Raw genomic sequence first — 21,441 nt, 5'->3', positions numbered from 1 at the left:
ATCTAGCAAATAGCAGAAAAAATGTCAGAGCTGTATTATTTCCTCTGAGTATCTGCTATTCTTAAGTACATGATATGCAAAACTTTAAACTTTGGGATGCTATATGCTTGTTGAAAATATTAACTGTTGGCCAAATTCTGCACTTTTGTATCAGGTACAACTTCTAACAAGCTTACAAGAATCTTTGACTGATCACAGAAACAAAAAAAAAATAGCCCTTCTTCCTCTCTATTATGATAGCATATATAAGAATAAAACATCTTTACTTTAGAGGGACCATTCCAACTTCATGATTTTTACTTGTAAATAGGAATAATGAACAGCAGATTTTTTTATTGTTTAGAGTCCAAAAAATCTCTACAGATGCCTCTAATAATATCAGGAGCCATCTGCTCCAATCCTGTGAACTCCCTGGTGAAGAAAGTATGAGATTCTCTTGGTTCAGAAGCCATGTCTTTCAGATCATCCAGCGGTGCCCAGGCAACACCAACAGAGAAGACTGTTATTCCTACAAAAAGGAAATTAAAAAAGAGAACATTTTGCCTGTAGATACAAGAAAACCAGCCATTTCTATATTAATGAATCAATGTGCATTTGAATAGCATGTTTCAACAGCTGCAGTCTGTAAAAGATAATTAGATTTTGCCACTTAATACCAGGAATTAGATTTGTCTCAGGAAAAATCGTGAAGGAAATGTGAGGTATCATAAGAGTTAATGTCTGAGTTGTTCTTGTAGTGACACATAGGATGTCATAGTGACACATATAATGTCAGTCTTGAAACACAAGTAACACTGTGTAAAATGATTCTGAAACTAAGTTTGGTTCCTTTGTGTATATTTAGTGCCTTTATATACTTCAAGCATCATCAGCCCAATGAGCTTTTTGGCCACAACTGCTTATTCCCTTCCCAGATGATGGAGCTACTTGGTTAGTTATTCTTACTCTACTGTTTAGGGAAATGAGACTGGGTATATGTTGATCCCCAAGCTGCCATAAGTGAGTCTAGTCATACCTGGCTCTGTACTAGTGGTTGCTGGGGTTTTTTTCACCCTAATGGAAAACATTCTGGGGGGGCTTACATTTTGCTGAATTCAAAGCAAGTGCGATACTTTCCAAATGTTAAAATCTTCACATTTGCCATGCAGCAGAAATAGGATGGATCAGCTTCCACCACTTTTCAAAATACATAACTTACCTGCTTTTTGTGCAGCTGCAGCAGGTCCTCTAACATCATCATAAGACTGACCATCAGTCAGCACGATGAGGAAGTTCTTGTTAGGTCCATCTTTCACAGGCCCAAACACATTCCTGGTTGTGAAGGAAATGGCATCGCCAGTGGCAGTGCCCCCGCTCATGTAGCGGATGTTCCGGATGGCCGAGAGCACTTTGTCCTTGGTGATGTAGTCCGTGAAGCTGAACTCGGTTCTCTGGTCGTAGGTGAACTGCACAGCTGCCACCTTGGAGCCGATGTCAGAGATCTCAAAAGCTTTTGCCACATTGCTCACGAACTCAAGCACGAGGCGGAAGTTGCTCTCCCCAACGCTGCTGGAGCCGTCTATCAGGAAACCAATGTTGACGGAGTTGTAGCAAGTCTTGCTACACAACATCTGCTCGTGTGAGCACAGTTTTTGGACAAGAGGTTTCACGTATTTGGTAGTACCAAACCAGGTGGGCATTTGGTAAGAGAAGAAACCATTGTTTCGACAGACAGCCTGTTTGAAAACATAAACGGAACAGGTGAATGCCAACAGAGTAGTTGAATGGATAATACTCAAGACACCCACGATTTTTCTTTTAGAAGCAGGTTAGAAGTGAAGCCTCATTGTGGGATCTTAGGATGGGTTTTTGTGTGCTTGTCTATAAAGAAATGGAAACATCTGCACTCAAAGTCAGTGAAAGCTGTAGCACAGCTCATTTTATCCAGTCGTAAAGCCAACCCTGCCTCCTAGGCTCTGAAGTTTTCAAATAATTTAGCTTTATTCACAATAAGTGCAAGAACTGAAAATTGTAATTTTGTTTATGTGAACAAAGTCACGATGTTAAATAGCCAAATTTCTGTATTTTTGCTTATGCCTCTGTGAGTTCCCTGTGAACTTGGTAAGACCTTTGGATTTTTAATCTGTATTGTGTCACAAACACAGACAGAGTTGGGTAGAAATATAGCTCCAAGTCATTCAGAGTAAAATTTCTTTTCCCCTAGCTTCCATCAGATGCATGTAAAGTACAAGGCAACTGAGAAAGGGGTTAAATTCAAAATCAGCTCTCCAACTAATTTGGCTAAGATCAAAATGCAGAAGGGGAGGACAGGCCTCAGCCACTTAATGTCATGTTTTTCTGTGTCTCTACAGGGACAGACACTGATAGCAACAAGGGAAAGAGAACTCCTAAAAGAGGAGAGATCCAGATTAGATATTAGGAGGAAATTCCTTACTGTGCAGAAGGTGAGGCACTGGGACAGTTTACTTAAAGTAGTGGATGCCTCATCCCCAAAAGCGTTCAAGGCCAAGCCTGAGCTACACGGTCTATTGGGAACTAAAGACCTTTAAGGTCCTTTCCAACCCAAACCACTCTGTGGTGCTGCTGTAAGTGTGTAAGGGTTGGACCTGCCTGCAATACCTCTGGTATAGATTAACCCTAGAAGAAGCAGAGCTTCATTCTGTTCATGCCATTTCTGATGAAATTAAGACATCTACAACCTTCCCGTGGAACATGACTGATTTTCTCACTGCAGAGTGAGAAAGGAGTAATGAGCCCCTGCTCAGAAAGTTAATGTGAGAGTATGTGATTGTTGTTTGACTTCCTGCTCTAACTCAAAAGGAACAAGCTCTAAAACTCTGCATAGAAGGTCAAAGTCTTGCACACAGACTTGCTAGGATATGTTTTTCCATATTTTCTGTCCTCAGTACTGAAAGTAAGTAAATAATTATCCACAGAGCAGATAAGAAATAAGCACCTCCCTGTCTGGCCTTTTGGGAGAGACAATGTATCATAGCAGCATTTCATTGCTTTGGCATGTTCAACCATACCTGACATAGGGGAATTTACTGCACAGAGTCTTCATGCAATTGCAAATTCCAGGAGCTACAACCTGGCCAAGCTTCTGAACTGGGAGGACAATGGTACCTTTCTGTGGCCCCTTTAGCAGGGAAAAATCTCCAGTGTTTCTTTAACCTTCCTTCTCCTAGGCTTTTAACTCGCTTATGAGCAGGGATAATTTAATCAGCTGGTTTGAGAGACTATTTTTATGTCTATACATCAATATGAGTTATTATATATACTTAATATGAGTATTATATATACATACATTAGTTCATTAGAATTTTACTGTAAAGTAAATTCTCCAGAATGATATTCATGACTGAAAACCAAATAATGACATTCCTTCTTACTTTGTCAACAAAACCAATGTCTTGTACCATTCCCAGCTCCTCTGTTGTGGGTTTTGCTACAGACACAATGAACACGTTGACTCCAAATTCTCTGGCCACTATGCCGGCTTCTTCTAGATCATCTGAGGGCCAGCCATCCAGAAACACTACGATGATCTTGGGAATTCCCTTCCGTGCTCCGTTTTCCAAAGAGAAGAATTTCTGAGCTGTGTACTTCAAAGCTTTCCCTTGTTTTGAACAGAAATAGAATATGAAGAAATAATGCATACAGTGATGGTACATTCTGATCAGCTTCCCTTCTGAAATTGTGCAGGATTTGTTACAACTACGGGACTAAGCCAATGTTGCATTGAATTGATGTCCCAGGAAATTTGATAATAATGAAGCTTGGGCAACCTGTAAGCTAAAAACTAATTACCCCAAATCAACACCCTTCCTCCTCCAAAAAATTCCCACAGATAAAGCTGAGGTAGAATTTCCTGGGATTTTTTTGCTCATGGGTCTAGTTTTCCATCAGGAATTAGGTACCTGCCAAATGGATTGGAAGGAAGAAAGCTCAGGAGCTACCTAAATTTAGCTTGTGAAATGCAACATCATTAGATACTTAGTTTAAATATCTGGCTTGTTTTGTCCGTGATAACTAACTTTCTTCAGATTAGCTACTACGGACTGAGTTTTGGATTTGTGTGGAAAAGTGTGTTGATAATAAAGGGACACTTTTGTTATTGCTGAGCAGCTCTTGCGCAGTGCCAAGGCCTTTTCTGCTTCTTGTGCCACCCTGCCAGTGAGAAGGCTGGGGGTGCCCAGCCAGGACAGCTGACCCCTGACAACTGAGCATAGGGATATTCCACACCACATGGTGTCATGTCAGCATACAAAGCTGTGGGAAGAACAATGAGGTTGAGGGGACATTTAGAGTGTTGGCATGAGCTGTGACATGAGCTGGAACCCTGCTTTCCTGGGGATGGCTGAACACCTGCTTACCCCATGGGACATGGTGAATGAATTCCTTGTTTTCTGTGCTTGTGTGAGTGGCTTTTGGTTTCCCTAATCAACTGTCTTTCTCTCAATCTACAAATTCTCATTTTCCTCTCCCCAATTCTCTCCCCATCCCACTAGGGGAAAGTGAGCCAGCAGCTGCACGGGGCTTGGTCGCTGGCTGGGGCTAAACCACAATGTCTTCTCACAACCATTTAATACTTACTGTTAGTCTAACTCTTTAATTAGCCACCCAACGAGAAAGAAACACAAAGCCTTTTATGAATTTGTCTCAAGATACCATTCTCTTACAAGCGAAAAAATCAATTACTGCTGAGATGCAGGAAGCACTTGCAGAAGTATAAACAGTTGTACTCTAATACAATGTGTAATAAGCATGCCTAGCTTCTAGAAATTAAGTGTGAGATGTGGCAATGTTCTAGTAAAAAGAAAAAAAAAAATCACTGAGCTGATTAAGGTAAGTGTGGCATCTAAAACATTTTCTGACCTATGTGAATTATAAGAACGTCAACATTACCACACACAGATATATATACATGCATATATTTTCACATATAAAAATACATAAAGAATTAATTTCTGTTTTAGGGGGAATATGAACTCACCTGTATTGGAATTGCCTCCTCTGAACCCTAATTCCTTTATAGCAAATAAAACTTCCTTTGCAGCAGTGAAGTTTTTCAGATAGAATTCAATTTTTGGATGTTCACTGTGGAAAAATAAAACAGAGTAATAAGGTTCACTTTTCACACTGGCATTAGCAAGCTAAAGCACGCTTGGAATAATTTTGCTCTTGATAATACATATTCTTCTCTGGATTTTAATACTAAAATGTAAGCATGCTCCTTGCTTAGTAGGTCTCGCAATCCGTAGCAAGAGGAATTATCTGCCTGAATGGGTAAATTAAGGACAGCCTGATTCTCATGCTTATCAAACAGCTGAAGACATTAGACTGAAAATACACACAGAAAAAAAAAAAAAAAAAGAGCATGCCAGACGTTAAACTAAAATGCATCTGTGCAATTAAAGGTTGACAGGTCTTCTGCTATTTGCATGACAAATACTTTCCTTATAAAGAATTCCTGCAAAATGCAGTTTGAGTTTTTTGATCTGAGGAGTTCAAGGTATGCTAGCTACTAAGAAATTAAAGACTTTAGGTATTCTGTGTCCAGATTTCATTTTTAATTTACAGCAGAAAGCAAAACCAAGTGACCAGTTACAATTCGAAAATTATCAGCTGTAATATTTTATCAGTTGGTAAGAGCAGAATTTTGTTTTGTACATGTACGTAGCCATTAGGGACTATTCTCTCTCTACAATTTTTAGAGACCAGAATCTCTCCTCTGTTTCCTGCTGTTGTGCTAAGATGAGATGCAAAGCTGCAGCAGAGGGTCTGAAAAGTCCAAATATCAGAGACAGAAGATGTTTAAATTTGTCATGTCGTCTCCTATTCACATCTCAGTATAGCACAGAGCAAACAGTGCTACAGCTCAAGAGTTTCTTTCCCTTGCTGTTCATCAGCCATTATTAACTGATGTTGTTCTGCAAAATGTGAAGTGATATGTTGATTTCTCTTATCAATTACCCCATTATATTTTGTGTAGATTTGTTCTTACCTGGCCTGTACGACTCCAACATGAGGTCCTTCTATTCCAATTCCCAACATTACAGCTACTTTTCCAATGAAGTTTTTCTGAAGGTTAAACCTACGTTGGCCAATGTTGTAGCTTCCATCAATGAGAAATGCAATATCAGCTTTGCAGTCTGTGAATATCCAAAATAATTTGACTTGTAACACTAAATAAATGTTACAATTCTGCCTTGAAAAAAGTTAAATCTATGTGTTCTTACCTTTGTTTCCCGCCTTTTTATCAACAGTCTTCTTAGGTCTTTTGCCTTTGGTGAAAAAATAGTGGGGATTATTTAAGAACAAGAAGATGAATGGACTGGAGTAAACCAGAGAAAACTCTGTCTCCATAAATTACAGTGCAATCTATCTGCAGTAGGAGCTGTCAATCAGTTTAATTATTAAACTTGCGCTACTACTTGTGCTTTGCTCCTTGGAGAATATTCTTTTTCAAATGAAACAGCCTAACCTTCCTTTCTACATCTGTCTGACTGATTACTGAGCTGTACAAAGCTGGGTGGATTTCTGTACCTCACCTTCCCAAGTGCTACCGTTTCTCAGCAACCCTGCTGTACAATGGAATTTTAATGGTTTGGAAGCAAACCATGACTTAAACTGTAAACCAGGTGGTCTATTCACAAACAGCATCCAAGTCCAGTATTTATATAGCACTAACCTTCATAAAAAGGGTTTAATGCAGCATTTTCTCCAGTGAAATTCACATAACTAAATTTATGATATGCATGTCCTGACAGCACTCAGCTGTTCAGTAGTTCTGTAAGAAGGAATGTATTAACTCCATCACTTAAAAAGAATGAAGAACACATGACCTCATGAACCCTTACCTTCCTTTGTTTTATCTGTATTACTTTTCAAAAATAATTCCTGTTTTCTTTTTTTTCATTTGCATAAACATTAGTGAGATCAGAATCAGTCTCCAAGACTACATATGATTCCTCTTTTTTTTTCTGGTGAAAGATACTCTGCAAAACCAGATACTGCATCTGTTTCCTTTTTTATAAATAACTGAGCCTCATGAAACCTGTTCTTTTGGCCAGGGACTGACAGGCTGCAGTGCATCACATCCCCAGGGGCTTCCCTGGCTGTGGAGGTCCTGTACCTGTAGAAGGACGTGCTGTTGACACCGAACGTCCAACTGCTTCAAGTGCTGTGTTCTTGGCACCTGCTAAAGTAAGAACAATTTTACTGCATTTTAATGTGTTTAGATTAAGTTGCAAGTGCTTGAAGAATTACTGTACTTGCAATAACCTTGCTTTGTCATTGCCACTAGCTACTCTGGGAGTAGGATATGAGCCTAAACAAACCTGTGGTGTAATCTGGTATTGCAGTCCTTGCTTTACAGGTAATTAATTTCTGCATTTGAAACAACAGCAGCTGATGAGTAATTACAGCATATATATCTGATGAGAGGTTTTGAGCTGTAGTAGCCATTATTTCTAGCAGATAAAGAGAGGACTTGATCTGGAGAACTGGATTTCACATTCACCCTCACTAAAAGCACCTCTAAGTCCAAGTTCTTAGCTAGAACTTGCAATGGGCACTATACAAGGAGTACTAGTATCTTAGAGATAGTAGCTAAATTTTAGCTGTGTAAACAGTAAGAACACATTACACAGATCTGCTTCACAAACTTTCTATACCAGCAAACACACACTTCAATATTTTTGAAACCACAGCATATACAATCAATATATTTCTGCATAATATTTTATGAGGGCAGTTTAGCCTCACCTGAGTGGCAAGGCATGAATTAGACAATTAATAATTAACAACTATCTCAACAATGAGGACAAACTTTTGGACAAAACCACTAACACTTTAGCTTAATGACCACATCACGTGTAAGTGGATGTTATTACTCTTTTAGGAGGGTCAGTTTTCTCTTTGCATGGAACGCTGCACAAGGTATTTGAAGGGCCTGACAAAGTGCTGTTGCCTGCACCAATACAGGCAGAGGGAGAGAAGGGATAAAACTAAATGGCTGGAAGTGGCAGGAGGACTGGACTGCAATGGCAGGACTGAAGCATTGACTGATCAGCTTAAGCTGTCATGGAGCTGTCAACTGCCTGCTATCATGTCATTATGTTCTAAATAACTGATTCATTTTTAGGTATCAGCTTCTGTTAGAGACTAGCTGGTCTAGTTGGAATAGTTCTTCTTTAGGTAACTGAGAGAAAATGAAGTTAAAATAATTAGAAGTGAAAACTTCTGTTGCTACACACCAGATAACAATCACTTTCTTTATGCATACAGAAGCACTGAGGAAGCATCCTACAGTTCTGCCAGAGCTACAAATACAGGTTGTAAAACAGCAAGTGTGATCCACCTACCAGTCACTGAGAAAGATGAAGCCCATCTAGAGAGCACCTGAGACTGGATCCCATTGGCATTTACAGCAGGGTAGGTTTCCTGTCCTGGGAGAGTCTGTACTCTTACAGCTCCTCCTGTGTTGGTAATCACCCCGCTAAGATTCAAACAGAATTAGTATAAATCAGACATTTCACTCACAAAAATGAAATACAGGTAATACCATCATTAAAATGTTTGCCAGCAGCCTTCTCAAAAAGATGCAATAGAGGCAGGCAGTTGTGTTCAGGCTAGAACAATCTGTAAGTTGCTGAAAAGACTTTCAAAGAAACTATTCAACAGATCATCACACAGATTCATTAAAAAACAAAAAAACAACAACAAAAAAAAAAAAACAACAAAAAAAACTGAGGAAAGCCTAAAATTCTGTCATTTAGACTAATGCAGAACAGTGATGCTTCAGGCCATATCAATTCCTAAGTGACAGTAAGAAGCATCAGAACTGTCAGATCTCTTTTTATGTACTACTGAAAGAACAGTTCTTTTTAGAGGCCAATAATCAAAGCTGAACTTCTCTAAGAGAGAGCAAAACTTGAAAATTTGATGCCTTGCAGTCCATGGGCAGATGAAGCAATCACTTCAATAATTTAAACAGAGCAATGTGTGCTTTGGTGCTTACTTTTTGATTCTGTTTGGCCTCCTGCTTGAAAAGACAACTTGGCCTAATCTGATTTAGGAGATTGTGAAAGTAGAATAATCAAGACCAGAGTTTAGAAAGTTTTACATAGGTTTCTGATAACATGAGATCTGGATATCTGTGGCAAAGGCAACTTCCACATAAAATTCTATGTGGATTGCTGTTAAAATACATTCTTCATGGATATGACTTGCATTTCTAAATTGACCTGAGATTATATAATTTTAATTATTGTAGCTTGGAACAGTTTCAAAATTTACAGATATGTCCTCATCTAGGAATACTTCATAGAGTATATAGACAAAAGAGCTTTAGTAAGGTTACCCCAAATGAATTTAAAATCAGATTATAAAGTTGGCAAATACAAAGTGCACCTTATAGTTCTTCAAAAAAACAATGAGAGAAAAATCAGATGAGAGCAATTAATTGGTTAGTTTTAAATGACAGGAAAATACAGTAAGTCAAAATTATGTTTGAGAAAAATGACACATAAATGTACTTAGAGTATTTCAGTCTATTTAGAATATGAATTTCTTCTCCAGTACCTGCTTCTCTTAGGCATTGAAGCCTTCACTAGTGTCTCAGTCTTAATGGATAAGGAAATGTGTCAAATAGAATGTGTTTAATTGGAAGAGTTTCTATTTTAAGTTTGTACTGTCAATTTTAGTGAAGAGACTTTGGGCTTACAAAAGCAAACCTGATCCATGTCCATGTTAGCTCCTAAGAAGAGCTCAATATCTTTTCCCACTTTCTTGTTTGTGGACTCAACTTTGAATGCTGAACTGAACTCAAGAAAAACATTCAGAATGAAAGCTCAGCCTAAGAAGTATTCCTGGAAACAATGATTTCAGATTATTTTAGACACCCTGTGATCAATGTTGGCTAAAGTACTCCATTTTGTCTATTGGTCCTTACATTTTAATTGCAACAGTAATAATTAGTAAAATGTCATTGATAATACTAGAGGAAAAATTATAATCTCCACTAAATTTGAAAGCGTCACAGTGAAGCTGGAGTAGATTTATTTGCTCCTTATCCTTGTTGAAAATACTTGATTCTGTATTTGAACACAAGTCAAAATTCCATGCTACCTTCTGAAGGTACACACTTTCCTTACAACAACTCTGCTATTCTTAATGTAAGTGGGGGCTGATATTACATGTGAATGTAAGATGACCCATAGCCTTATGTAAGTTATTCCTTCTTTCTTGCCATTTTTTTCTGTAGGTGAGTTAATGGTTTAAAGCCATGTTTTACAATCTCATCTGTTTTATCTGGGATGTTTCTTCAGGTAAGTCTACTCAGAGTGCATGTTTATATATGCTGATGTGGAACAAACCATATATTGCCAGTCTACCTTTGTGTTCTGAACCAGACTGGCAAATTCCTTTCTGCAATGGTTTATGATTGACTTTTAAAGCAAGATTCATCCTGTGTGGGTCTGCAATGGTTTTTAGAGTGAAGAAGTGCCTATGCATTACTCAGAATTACTTATGTTACTGCAGTCTGCTTTGCTTTCATTGCTGTGCTTTGCTCCTGTGTGACTGACTTGCATGCCATGGCTGTTTTGATTAAACTGGAACTCAGCAGATTTTTCAGGAACAGCTTTCACATCCCTACTCATTATGTTATATGCTACTGTCAGCGCTGCTTAACAGGGACTTCATGCAAAAGCTTTCAGTCCATTCTCCTGCCTAGCTTGTTAATAACAACCTGCAATTTATACCCAAATGATTTTTTCACTCAAAAATGGACACAAACAGAAAAGCAGATACACAAGGCAGTAATCCAGTGCCTCACTGCACAGTTGCTCATGAAAGGAAGTATACCAGCCAAAGGTAGCAGAAAGCCCTTATAAAATAGAGCAATTTCAGCTAAAACATACTTTAAAATCTGAACTGAATTGAGGAAAATCACCAGATTAAACGGAAGCTTTTTAAGATCTCCATGCACTCAGTGTGCAAGAACTGTTTATTTGCACTCTTGGAGTAAGAGATACAGGGTGTTGCTGAATTTTGAATGAATTTTTCAAGGAGTCTGTACATCAAAACTGATGCCTAGACCACAAAGTGTCTTCTGGCCATGGGAGGTGAGCCTTATATATAAACTTGCATCAGTTTATCCTCAGGGACTTCAGACAAGACAGTTGACTTGCCTGAATTCCCATCTTTCCTTCCTACTATCACCAACTGCAAACTCCTTCCAAATAACAAGCCTATCTCCTCATCTCTAAACTGGTCTCCTGCTGCTGCCTCAGTCACCATCACAGTGATTGTCAACAATCACCAACACAGAGCTGCTCAGGATTTCATGCCAGCATCCTCTGGACCCCTAAGCAGTGTCCTTTCTTGCTTGCTTTCTCTGCATCCCTGCTGCTTTTGGCAGGAAAGAAGTTCAGCAGCAGAAGCAGGCACGGTACCAAAATTTCCCAGGGATCTACAGCTGCTCAGAAATCCCTTTGGCCAGACAACCTTTTTGTCAATATTCTTCTAGCAAACACTGGGGCAGCTCAGGTGCCATTTGTGTTTATGGGCACTTTCTGGCCAGCTCGGTAATACCATGATATGCTTTTGTTCAACTCTAGCTCTGGAACCCAAATGCTTAATGAGGACTGGTTTCACCCTCAGGTTAGAACAAGTTAGGAAGGTTATGAAAAAAAATTTACATGCCTATTTAACATCTCAATACTACCACATTGGACTAGGTCTCCAATTTAGTGGAATTGGCAAGCTGAGAACCTAGGCCTTCATTTAACCTTCTGATTATTAATCCAATTAATCACTCAGTGGTAGTTTTAACTCAGTTCTTCATGCCTACATGGTGTCAGCCTGGTAGGAGGTTCTCCATTCTTCCCTCAGCAAATAAATATTTTATCCTTCTGCCCAGAAAAATATGAAACAAATATTTTGTTTCCTGAGAGTAATTACATATATAATGAAAGAAAAAGCCAAATATAACAATCTAAAAGAGGCAGAAAGATTATTCATCTGTAGTACGCAATTATTTGTAGCTGAATTTTGCTAAATTGTTTTCATGCATTACATAGTATTTTCTTGCATTAATAACTGTTTCACAGCAGTGGAATTACTCATAGGACTAAACACTATTTGATTGATACAAAGTTAAGGATTCCAGCCTCAATATAGACCTGGCATATAAACTGACGTGTATGTGGAAAGAGGAAGAGACCCATGCTCACACAACCATTTTCAGTTTAAAAAACTAAAAGAGCCTTGCTCCCCTGACTGATGTTTCCTGAAATGCTGAGTGGTTGTCTGACACATGGTAGGTGACACAGGGCTAGGACCCAACAGTGCTAAGGGTACAGAGCTACCTGCCCTCACCAGGCAGTGAAATGGAGGGTACACCTGGATTGAAATGAGGGGTTAGTTTGGTTATTTGGAAGAAATTTACAAAATTTTCAAAGCACAGATCTACTTATGTCACAACAACTGCAAACTCCCATCACCTATTGGGAATATCTTCTTGAAGTTTCTTCCATGCCAATATGGATTTTAGGCATTGCAATACAGGGCAAAAAGGAGCAAATGTTTTCTGTGTTTCTGTTGGATTTTTGCAGCCTGCACTGAGATTAGCTGAGAACTAAACAGCTATTGTTTCTCCTCCATACATCAATCCTTTTTTGCCAAGACTAGTTACAGCTGTTAACAGTTGCAGCAAAACCATCAGAATATTCTCACACAGCAAATTCTATTCTGAGTATGAAAGGCCAGCAGAACTAATAACCCCCAAGTTAAAGAAACAAACAGCAGCTCTCCTAAACAGATAATTTCTCACCTTAAGTCTGCTTTTTCAAAACACCTTACTACAGTCTACCATACTCAAAGACTTAAACAAGATTAATTTAAATCCAGTCTGGAAGACAGATTAGAAAGGTGAGTATATTTTAATGGGAAAGTACAGATTTTTCTATAGCCTCATTTCTGGGCTGGAGAATAGCAGTATGCATAGTTTGTTTCTAAGGTACAGACTTCATGCAGAGCTAAGCGATGTAACATAAAATAAAGCTTGTGCTTTATTATCTAGGGCAAGACTATGCAAATCATGGAAAGAAATAGGCATCTGCCATTTCTTGTGCCTCTTCCTTTTGTGGAAGTATTTCCCAGCTGTGACAAAACTGAGCCCCAGCAGCTTTCGTGGTGGGACTTTGCTAACAGACACAGACAGCCCTGGCATGGGAGGTTCAAGAGCACTGCCTAGTTGAACTGGTCATAAACTTCCATGTCTTTTCAAAATGCTTAAGTCTTTAATCTCTTTAGAAAAAAGTCTAGACAGCAAAAGCTTTTCTATCTTTAAAGATACCTTTTGCAAGAAATAAAATGTGAAAATAAGTGGTATGTTAAAATAAATGGCTACATCACTAAATACAAATCCATTTCTTCAAAAAAAAAAAAAAGACAATGGAAAGAAATCTCAGTTTTCTTCAGTTCAAATAAAGAAAAACAATTAAAAAAGCAAATCCAAATTCACTACCTGCATTTGATCTAGACATTCTTTCACAAACTTTCTTTATATACCTTAAATAGGAAGAGTGAAGTACTGAAGTATATATTTTTTTAAATACCCATGAAGACTCTTAAAACACATCAAATGGAAACTTTAATTCTTTTTACAGGAGCATCAGAAGGAAGCCTGTCTAGCAATAAAATACACATGGAAACATGCATGAGACAAACTCTTTGGCTTTAAAAACAAGTAGAAAGAGACACCCATAAATCCTCCGAAGCTCCTTCTAACTCCTATAGTACCTTGGCCCTTAGATTCTTTTACAGCATTTGATAAACTCTAGAGCTTCTACTCAAAACCCCTCCTTAGGAAAATTTTTGAAAAAAAAAAAAAATTAGCTTGCTTAAGCATTTAAATACAGGTACATGTAGCCCAAATTTTATAAATCCTGTTAAAAGTTATAAAATTTTAATTGACACTTTAAATAAAATTCTAGATGGTAATGACAGCCCCTAGATTTTATTTCAAATGCTTGGCACAGTTTTTTATGGCATTTAAAGTGTCAAGCAATGAATACTAATTCAAGAACACTTTATTTTCCTCATTGTCCAGCCATTTATGTTTCTGTAAAATTTTAAGTTTATAGTTGTGGGTATTTTAACATAAAAAAATACTCTGATAGCTGCAGCATCACATCAATATATTCTAAAAGAGCTTTTATCTGTTGCTTGATGCAAAAAATAAATATTGAAACCACTTTTCCTCCATTTCTTTTACAGTTTGTTTGATGCAAGCTTTTAATCAAGTCATAAAATTAATCTGCTTTTATTCTTCAATTAGGTACTGCTTATACTGCATTCTTATATTCAGTTACTGTTTATACTGCATCCTTCCTCCATAACTGCTGCTGATACCAGTGATTTTACAGTGTAAGTCCATCTGTGGACAATGTTGGGCCATTTCAGAGAATGTTTAAGTGGTTTCCAGGAACACTCAAACACAACTCAAGTAATTTGTGAGCTGCACAGACATTCTTCTTTTTCCTTGTTTTCTCTTCTCCCAGTGGCATTCCTACTGAGATAATAAGACCCAGAGTCCAGAGAGATATTTACTATGATGTCATAAAAAGGCTAAGATTTGCTTTGTGTGGCAAAGACTACATAAACTCGCTCAGCACATGGATTAGCAGTGATCTGACTTACCTGTGTATAGCAGCTCCACAGACACTTGAAAGAGAGGCATAAACTCCATCCCCAAAGACATAAAACTGCCACAGAGGGCAGTTAGCTGGGCAAAGGACATCTTCTGTTCCCTTTCTAAGGTCAAGTCCTCTTGTAAAGCATGTAATAGCAGTAGAAGCTAAAGAGAAAAGAAGAACTTTTGACCTGAAAATCTTAAGGGTTTGTTGCTGGCGTTTCTTTTTTTAGTATCACTACAGTTTCCAAGTTTAAAGCAATATCTGAATTTGATATTAGGTACACTGCCTACAAAGATGTCTCTGGAGCTTACAAATGTACAGTTATGACAAGGAAGCACACACTTTAGAAATTACTCACGGGGAAAAAAGTGGCAGGAAAAAAAACCTCCCATGAATAAACATTAAAATCATATCCAAGGGACATTACACAAAGAAAAGCAATTCACATCTGTCTATTTACTCAAGAGACAGAAGGCTTGACAGACCACAGATGCAGGTGGCACTTTCCAAGGAAGAAATTAAATCTGACATCCCCACAGAAATCTCCAGACATGAGACATCTATGAGTCACTTGGGAAATTCTGAATCTTCTCTCCAGTGGCATTCAAGAAGCAAGCTGACAGCAGCCTCTTGCAACTATTTCCCTTACTCTCTTGCAGTACATCTTACTAAGGCCAGTGCTAAAAAAAAAACAAAAAGGAACACTCATCTTCTTGCTCCAGTAATACAGTAACATCTAGAACATTGGTATTAACTCATTACAGTGAAGTTCACATCATTATCATTGTGCAGAGGACTGTCGGATTCATACAGTGATACAAAAGTTATTTATTCAGCTGAGGCACATGCATTTTTTATGCAGAACTCTGCCTTTTATCAAAAGTTGCTCTCCAGGTTATCATCATTAAGCTTTCACTGTGCTTGCCTGCGTGCAATGAAGGTATGCAGACACAGATTAACATCAGTACACAATTTTGCTTGGCAAACTGATACTTTTTCTTTTGAAAACATAGAGGTCTTTATCTTGCATGGTAACTACCATCCTTCTACTACACAAGCTAGCACAATCCCCTGGTCTGTTGCACAGCAAATTAGAGGTTTGTCTTAGATCACTACCAATTCAGCAGCGTAAGTCCAACCCATGCCTAACTGTTTACTCTGAACTTCTAAGGCACATCTTGCCCTAGCACCTGGAAGGTGCAAGAACTTTTTCTAAATGCACCTGGAACACTATCTGTGCACAGTGTTATGATAAAAGCTGGCAGAGGATGGCTAAGGTACCAGTGCATGCACCACAACATTATATGTCAAGGACTGTATGTTTCAGGGATCAGTGATCTCTCTCACCTGCTTTTTTACCCAGTATTTTCATTCTTACCCTGGGCTGTTTCCTGACCCCAACATATGCAGTTTATAAATGAAAGCAATTGGAGCATATGCTGTTCTTCAGCAGGGAATGGAAAAGATGATACTTCCAGCTAATCTCACTGACTTCAGAACTGAAAAGCAGAACAGCTGCAGCCAGAAATGCAGAGGGAAGCATGTTTGTTTGTTCTGACAGCATAAACTGAACACACACATTCTTCAATTAAGCATGCAGTTTTACTCTTAATTATATACAATAGTCATTAATGCTATGCTGAAATGATGTTAAACTACCCAATCCCATCTTCCTGAAAAATCCTTGCTGCTACTTGTTAGCACCAATATAGGACTTGTATATGCTGAATCTGCCTATATAGTCCAGAGTAAGAAGAAAAGAAAGCAGTAAGCACTTTTTAATTTTTCCCTTCTTAAGATAATAAAAGTTGTCTACCTAGCAAGAACTAAAGTGATTTAATCTGATTCTCAAGTATTCTAAAAAATAAAAAAGGTTTATTTTAGGACTTAGTCTTACCTACTCACATCCTAGCCATGCTTAGTCTTATTTAAATGCCTTAAAAACAAAAGATGGAAAAATCAAGCAGAATCAGTGCTTACAACTAGAAGCTCCATATTTTCATTGTCAAAAGTGCTATGTTATTGGTATGCTAAAAGAAGCTGATTTGCTTTGCTGTTTGAGTCCCCTAATCCTTTCATGAAAGCTCCACAAGTGTGTTTGCTAATTACTGGGCACTGAACAAGTAGTATCCACCAAATGACATCTAGCAAGAATGTCAAAATGAAACAGCAGCCTTCTGCAGAGGATTAACTGCAATAAGCACCACTGGTAATCTCTGCTCTCACAGCACTGCTTGTGCCTGCCACTCTGCAGCATTTTTCCAGCCTCTAAAAGTGTAAGACACCACAGGAAGTTTTCACTCCTGTCATTTCTAATGTAATGTACTTGACTGAATTCCTTGGCTGGCTGTGCATACAAGGACAGTAATCAGACATATCTAGTTAACAAACCCTGTGTCCTTGGAGATCAGTTTTTCCCTCATTACCAGGTACCTACTAATTACCATCATGTGGCAGGCTTTCCCATAGCACAATAGATGGAGGGGAAGCAGGAAAATATAATCTGTGTATTCCCTGGCAATCAAAACACAGAAGTCCATTGTAGCCCAGGCACACAATTTTTCTATACTGGCAGTTTAAAGACTGTCATGATGCTTGTCTACACGAGAGGCAGGCTTCCAAGGGAAGGGTGCACCTTGCTGCTGTGTGAGCTGAAGAGCAGACGTGCTGTAGCCAGGGGATTTAGCAGTATATACCTCAGCTGGATCAGCACTGAGGTAAAAACACACACACTTTCAGGTAAATGATGCTGTTAATTAAAAGCAACAACTTCATTTTAGCTTTCTCTGTAGGTAGATACAGTTTTCTCTAAGCCATAACTCTAAAACAGACTAACATTAGAAGTGTTTGGTGAAGTATCAAAATGAAAGCAGATTTTTTTTGTTGATTACCAAAATTAAGACTTTCAGTATCAGCTCTGCAGTGGTTTTTGATTGTCCCTGTTTGTTAATGCATCATCAGCCATCCAACCCATAAAACTTCAGTGGTTTAGTTGCAAACATGAAAACGTATTAGTGAGATCAGTATACTAGAATATATAAAATTGTTCTTTGACAGCTTGCATACTCATTCTCACAAATTTCATATATGATATTACTATGGAAATTGAAGAAGTGCTTGTTTTTGTTAGTCTATCCAAGATACTTCAACATGGCAAAAACTGCCGTGTTGAATTATATCTATATATAAAGTAACTGAGATAAAACCCGTATGTTTCAATCACTGTAATTGAAGAATGCAAGAGCAGTAGCAGTGGAGGCATTTCTTTCAATACTTATGTGACGCAATACTCTAAGTCCAAGTATTTTTGGAATAAATACATATAAGCTTACAATTTACAGAAAATATTCAGTTCTAGTCTCCTACCCACTCTGGACTCTGGTGAAGACGTGAGACCTATCTTCTGTTACATTCAATCAGGCCTTTAGAACCACAGTAAAACAAGTATCACCCCATCCTGTCAAGACACACACCCTTCAAGCTTCACAAAAACACACTACATCAGAGTACACTACAAAAGCAAGGTATACAAATGAAACTGTAACTCTTCCTGATTTATGCCATATTTAAAGGGTAGGGATGAATGTCTTCCATCATTGTTGACCTAAAAAAAAGAAAAAAAAAAAGCAGGCTCATTTCTCTCTTAAAGCAACTATGTTTTTAATTATTCCATCAATGGCCATCTTTTTGGTGCCTCTTCCCATGTACTTTGATTTTGACATGAATAGCTGCTTCTTATGTCAATCTATAAAAGTTCTGACATGATTTTCAGCAAGAGCTACTGCTTTAAGTTATTCCAGGGTAAAAAAAAAAAAAAAAAAAAAAAAAATGGGCAAAATCTGAGCTTTTCTAATCCTGAAGCTTCCATACTTTGGGAAAACAAGTTTGCTTATGCAATGGAAAAAAATCCTATGTACATTATTACAAAATTAAACATAGGGGCTCTTACATGAAAGATAGCTTTATGAGTTGTAGTATATAGAGAAATACATCCCTATCATGCTCCCTATTCTTTTAGTATTTAGTTTTGGTTTTTTTTAACAGAAAGATTTTAGGTCCTTTTTTATTTTGAGGCTTCATACAAGCCAGCTTTTTCTACCTTACACAAGGAATATTGATAGTTGGGGGAAAAAAAGAAAAAGATGTACTAGTAAACCTACACTTATTTATATTTTGGAAAACATGTTCACAGATTGTATACAAATTAATGTATATTTTTAGCACATATCCTGATCTGGACAAGGGCAATGGACTTAGATAAACCTGGTCAGGGCTCTATCATTCATTTCCATCTGAGACCTGCCCTTTTCTCATCAGTGTAAAGCCATTTGCCATCACGCAGCAGCGTTCACTCACCCACACAGCCTCCTGTGTGGCAACCAGAACTGCTGGACTTGGCAGCATTTGTATCCATTCCAGTGGGAATATAAATGAAGTTTTAAGAACCTCCAATATATTTGCAAACATTATGAGCCTAAGTACACTAGATTCTTGAGGATATTAATGCTCTTTCATTACTTCGAACAACAGAATTTAGACACTTTTTAAAATGCAAGTTTCTAGTTCAATAACCAAGTGCTACTGAATTTAGGCTCAGAATAATGGTAAGAGGCAGTATCTTACAGGAACTGTTCAATTTAATGATGTTTTAGCTGGTTCCAGATACCTTCAGGTTACAGCAGGTTCTCCAGTCCTGAAGGAAGCATCCCAGAAAATTTTCATTTGTCTCCTGCCAGACTGTCAACAGTTTCATCTATAATAAACCTGTAAAATAAAAAAAAGGAAGGGAACTGGGGGGTTAGAGTAGGTTTTCCACTGTTGTGCATTTTTTCCTTTTTTAGCCACAGCACTCCTGTAACAGATAGCTATTATCAGTTTAGCACAAAAGAATTTTCCAAGCCTTTGATTCAGCACAAAATGAGCAGCAAATCCTGATTCCTAATAACTGTCAAATCATTAACAACCATTCAGAAAAGCTTGGGGTCACTCACCTTCTGCAGGCCAGGCCTGCATCTGGAAACATGTTCTTCTGGAGGCTCCTATCCTCCTTTGGTGACAGGTTCCACTGAAAGGGGCAGACAAACTGCTTGCGTCCTTCTGTCACATATTTCTCCAACTGCTTCCCGTGGCTCCTGGTTCCCATGGACTTAGTCTGGTTCTAGGAGAGCCTGCTCTCCAGCAGCAAGGATGCAGTCCAACACAGGATAGTACAACAGGCAGTCCCTGCCATACCCTGCTAGGCATCCTAAGCACGTTCTTTTTGCTTCCAGGTCAAAATAACGGCAGGGCGAGTTTAAAGTGTTTTTAATCAATTCCACGGTCTAAAATATGCCAGAGATCCTCAAACTGCCAAGCACTGTACGAGTGCATTTACAACACACACAAACACACTCGCACTCACTCTCGCTACCGGCACTCCCCTCGACGGGGACAATTGTCACCACGGCGCTGCTGCAGCCCGTGCCGGGAAGGAGCTTTCACCCCCATTTGGAAGCGTTCCCAGACCTGCTCCGTGCCCCTCTGCAGGTGCCCACCGCCGGCTCCACGCAGCCCTCCCGGGGCGGTGACCCCACGGCCCCGTCCGCCCATCCCGGCGAGAGGAGCGGCCGGGACGGGAAGGGCCGAGCCGTGCCCGCGGCCAAGGGCGGGGCGGGGCAGGGCGGGCAGAGACGCTCCGAGGGGGAGACCCCCACGGGCTGCGGAGGGGGGACAGCGGCCAACTCACCCGAGCCGTCGCTGCCGCGCACCAGGCCGGAGAACAGGAAGGCGCCTGCGAACAGACAGGGAGCGGGTCGGGGAGCTGCTCCGCGTCCCGCCCCGCCGGCCCCCGCCGCTCCCCGCAGTACCCACCGAGGAGCAGGGCCGAGAGCCACATGGCTGCGGGCCGGGCGGGGCCAGCCCAGAGCAGAACCGAGCCGAGCCGAGCCGAGCCGAGCAGAGCAGAGCGGCGTTCCGGCCGGGTCGCCGCGCCGCGCCCTGCGCGCTACCCGCACCTCTGCCGGGCCGTACAGCCTCAGCAGCCGCCGCTCCCGCTTTAAACCCCCGGCGGGCGCATGAGCACTGGGCGGGCGGGAGGGAAGGAAGGAGGGCACGGGGCTGGGCAGCTCCGGCGCTGGGCCCGGCAGGTGCTGCCGTCCCTCCCCCGCCGCGCCCCCCGCCGCCTTCTTCCGCCGGCAGCGCTCCCCAAGCAGTCGGGTGCAGCAGCCCGCCTCCCTGCCCGCTGTCCCGCCCGCTGTCCGGACGGGCAGTGCCGGTGTGGGGACGGTCCCGTTCCCGGCCGAGCGGCTTTGCGGTTTGCTTTCCAGCCCTGCCCGCGCACCCCTCGATATCCCCTCCACCCTCGGTTCTCCAACACCTCTTGAGAGGTGTATTTACTCCAGGTGTCTTGGGGAACGAGAGCGAGTTGTTAGCCGCTCGCCGCAACCTCTGTCCCTTGCTCGGAGCTGAGACAAGGGACAAAGCACTGTGAGGGGCTGCCGAGCTCTTCTCGCCCGCCCCGGGCCAGTGGCCTTACCTGGTCCCGCTGGGAGCTGCAGCGGGGAGAAGCGGGGGATTTCATCCTGGTTCAATCTTTCGAAGAGATGGAAATACCCGACCCGGTGATTCGGGTATCGTTTCTGTTCGGTCTAAAACGTTAGCGCAAATACTGCAGGTGCCTGCCTTTTATTTAATTAAACTTTGCGTAATAATAAAAATAAAAGGGGGGGGGGGGGAGGTGAAAAGCAGCAAAACC

At 40.2% G+C, this 21,441-nt stretch overlaps 1 protein-coding gene across 1 annotated transcript; it reads right to left on the bottom strand.

The window, feature by feature from the left end:
• Nucleotides 1-332: 332 nt before the first annotated feature.
• Nucleotides 333-20,950, bottom strand: COCH (cochlin). Its single transcript, XM_062494801.1, has 11 exons — nt 20,559-20,950; nt 20,434-20,478; nt 14,713-14,869; nt 8,370-8,503; nt 7,139-7,204; nt 6,243-6,287; nt 6,008-6,155; nt 4,997-5,100; nt 3,393-3,619; nt 1,199-1,715; nt 333-508 (listed from the first exon to the last, which is right to left on the bottom strand). Exons 1-11 carry the CDS (start codon nt 20,581-20,583, stop codon nt 333-335), a joined length of 1,644 nt encoding a protein of 547 aa, XP_062350785.1. The 5' UTR covers nt 20,584-20,950.
• Nucleotides 20,951-21,441: the final 491 nt, after the last annotated feature.

Source organism: Cinclus cinclus, chromosome 6, assembly GCF_963662255.1.
Source record: "Cinclus cinclus chromosome 6, bCinCin1.1, whole genome shotgun sequence".
Taxonomy (NCBI): domain Eukaryota; kingdom Metazoa; phylum Chordata; class Aves; order Passeriformes; family Cinclidae; genus Cinclus; species Cinclus cinclus.
The sequence above is the reverse complement of the archived record's forward strand: the minus strand, read 5'-3'. Positions and strand labels throughout refer to the sequence as shown.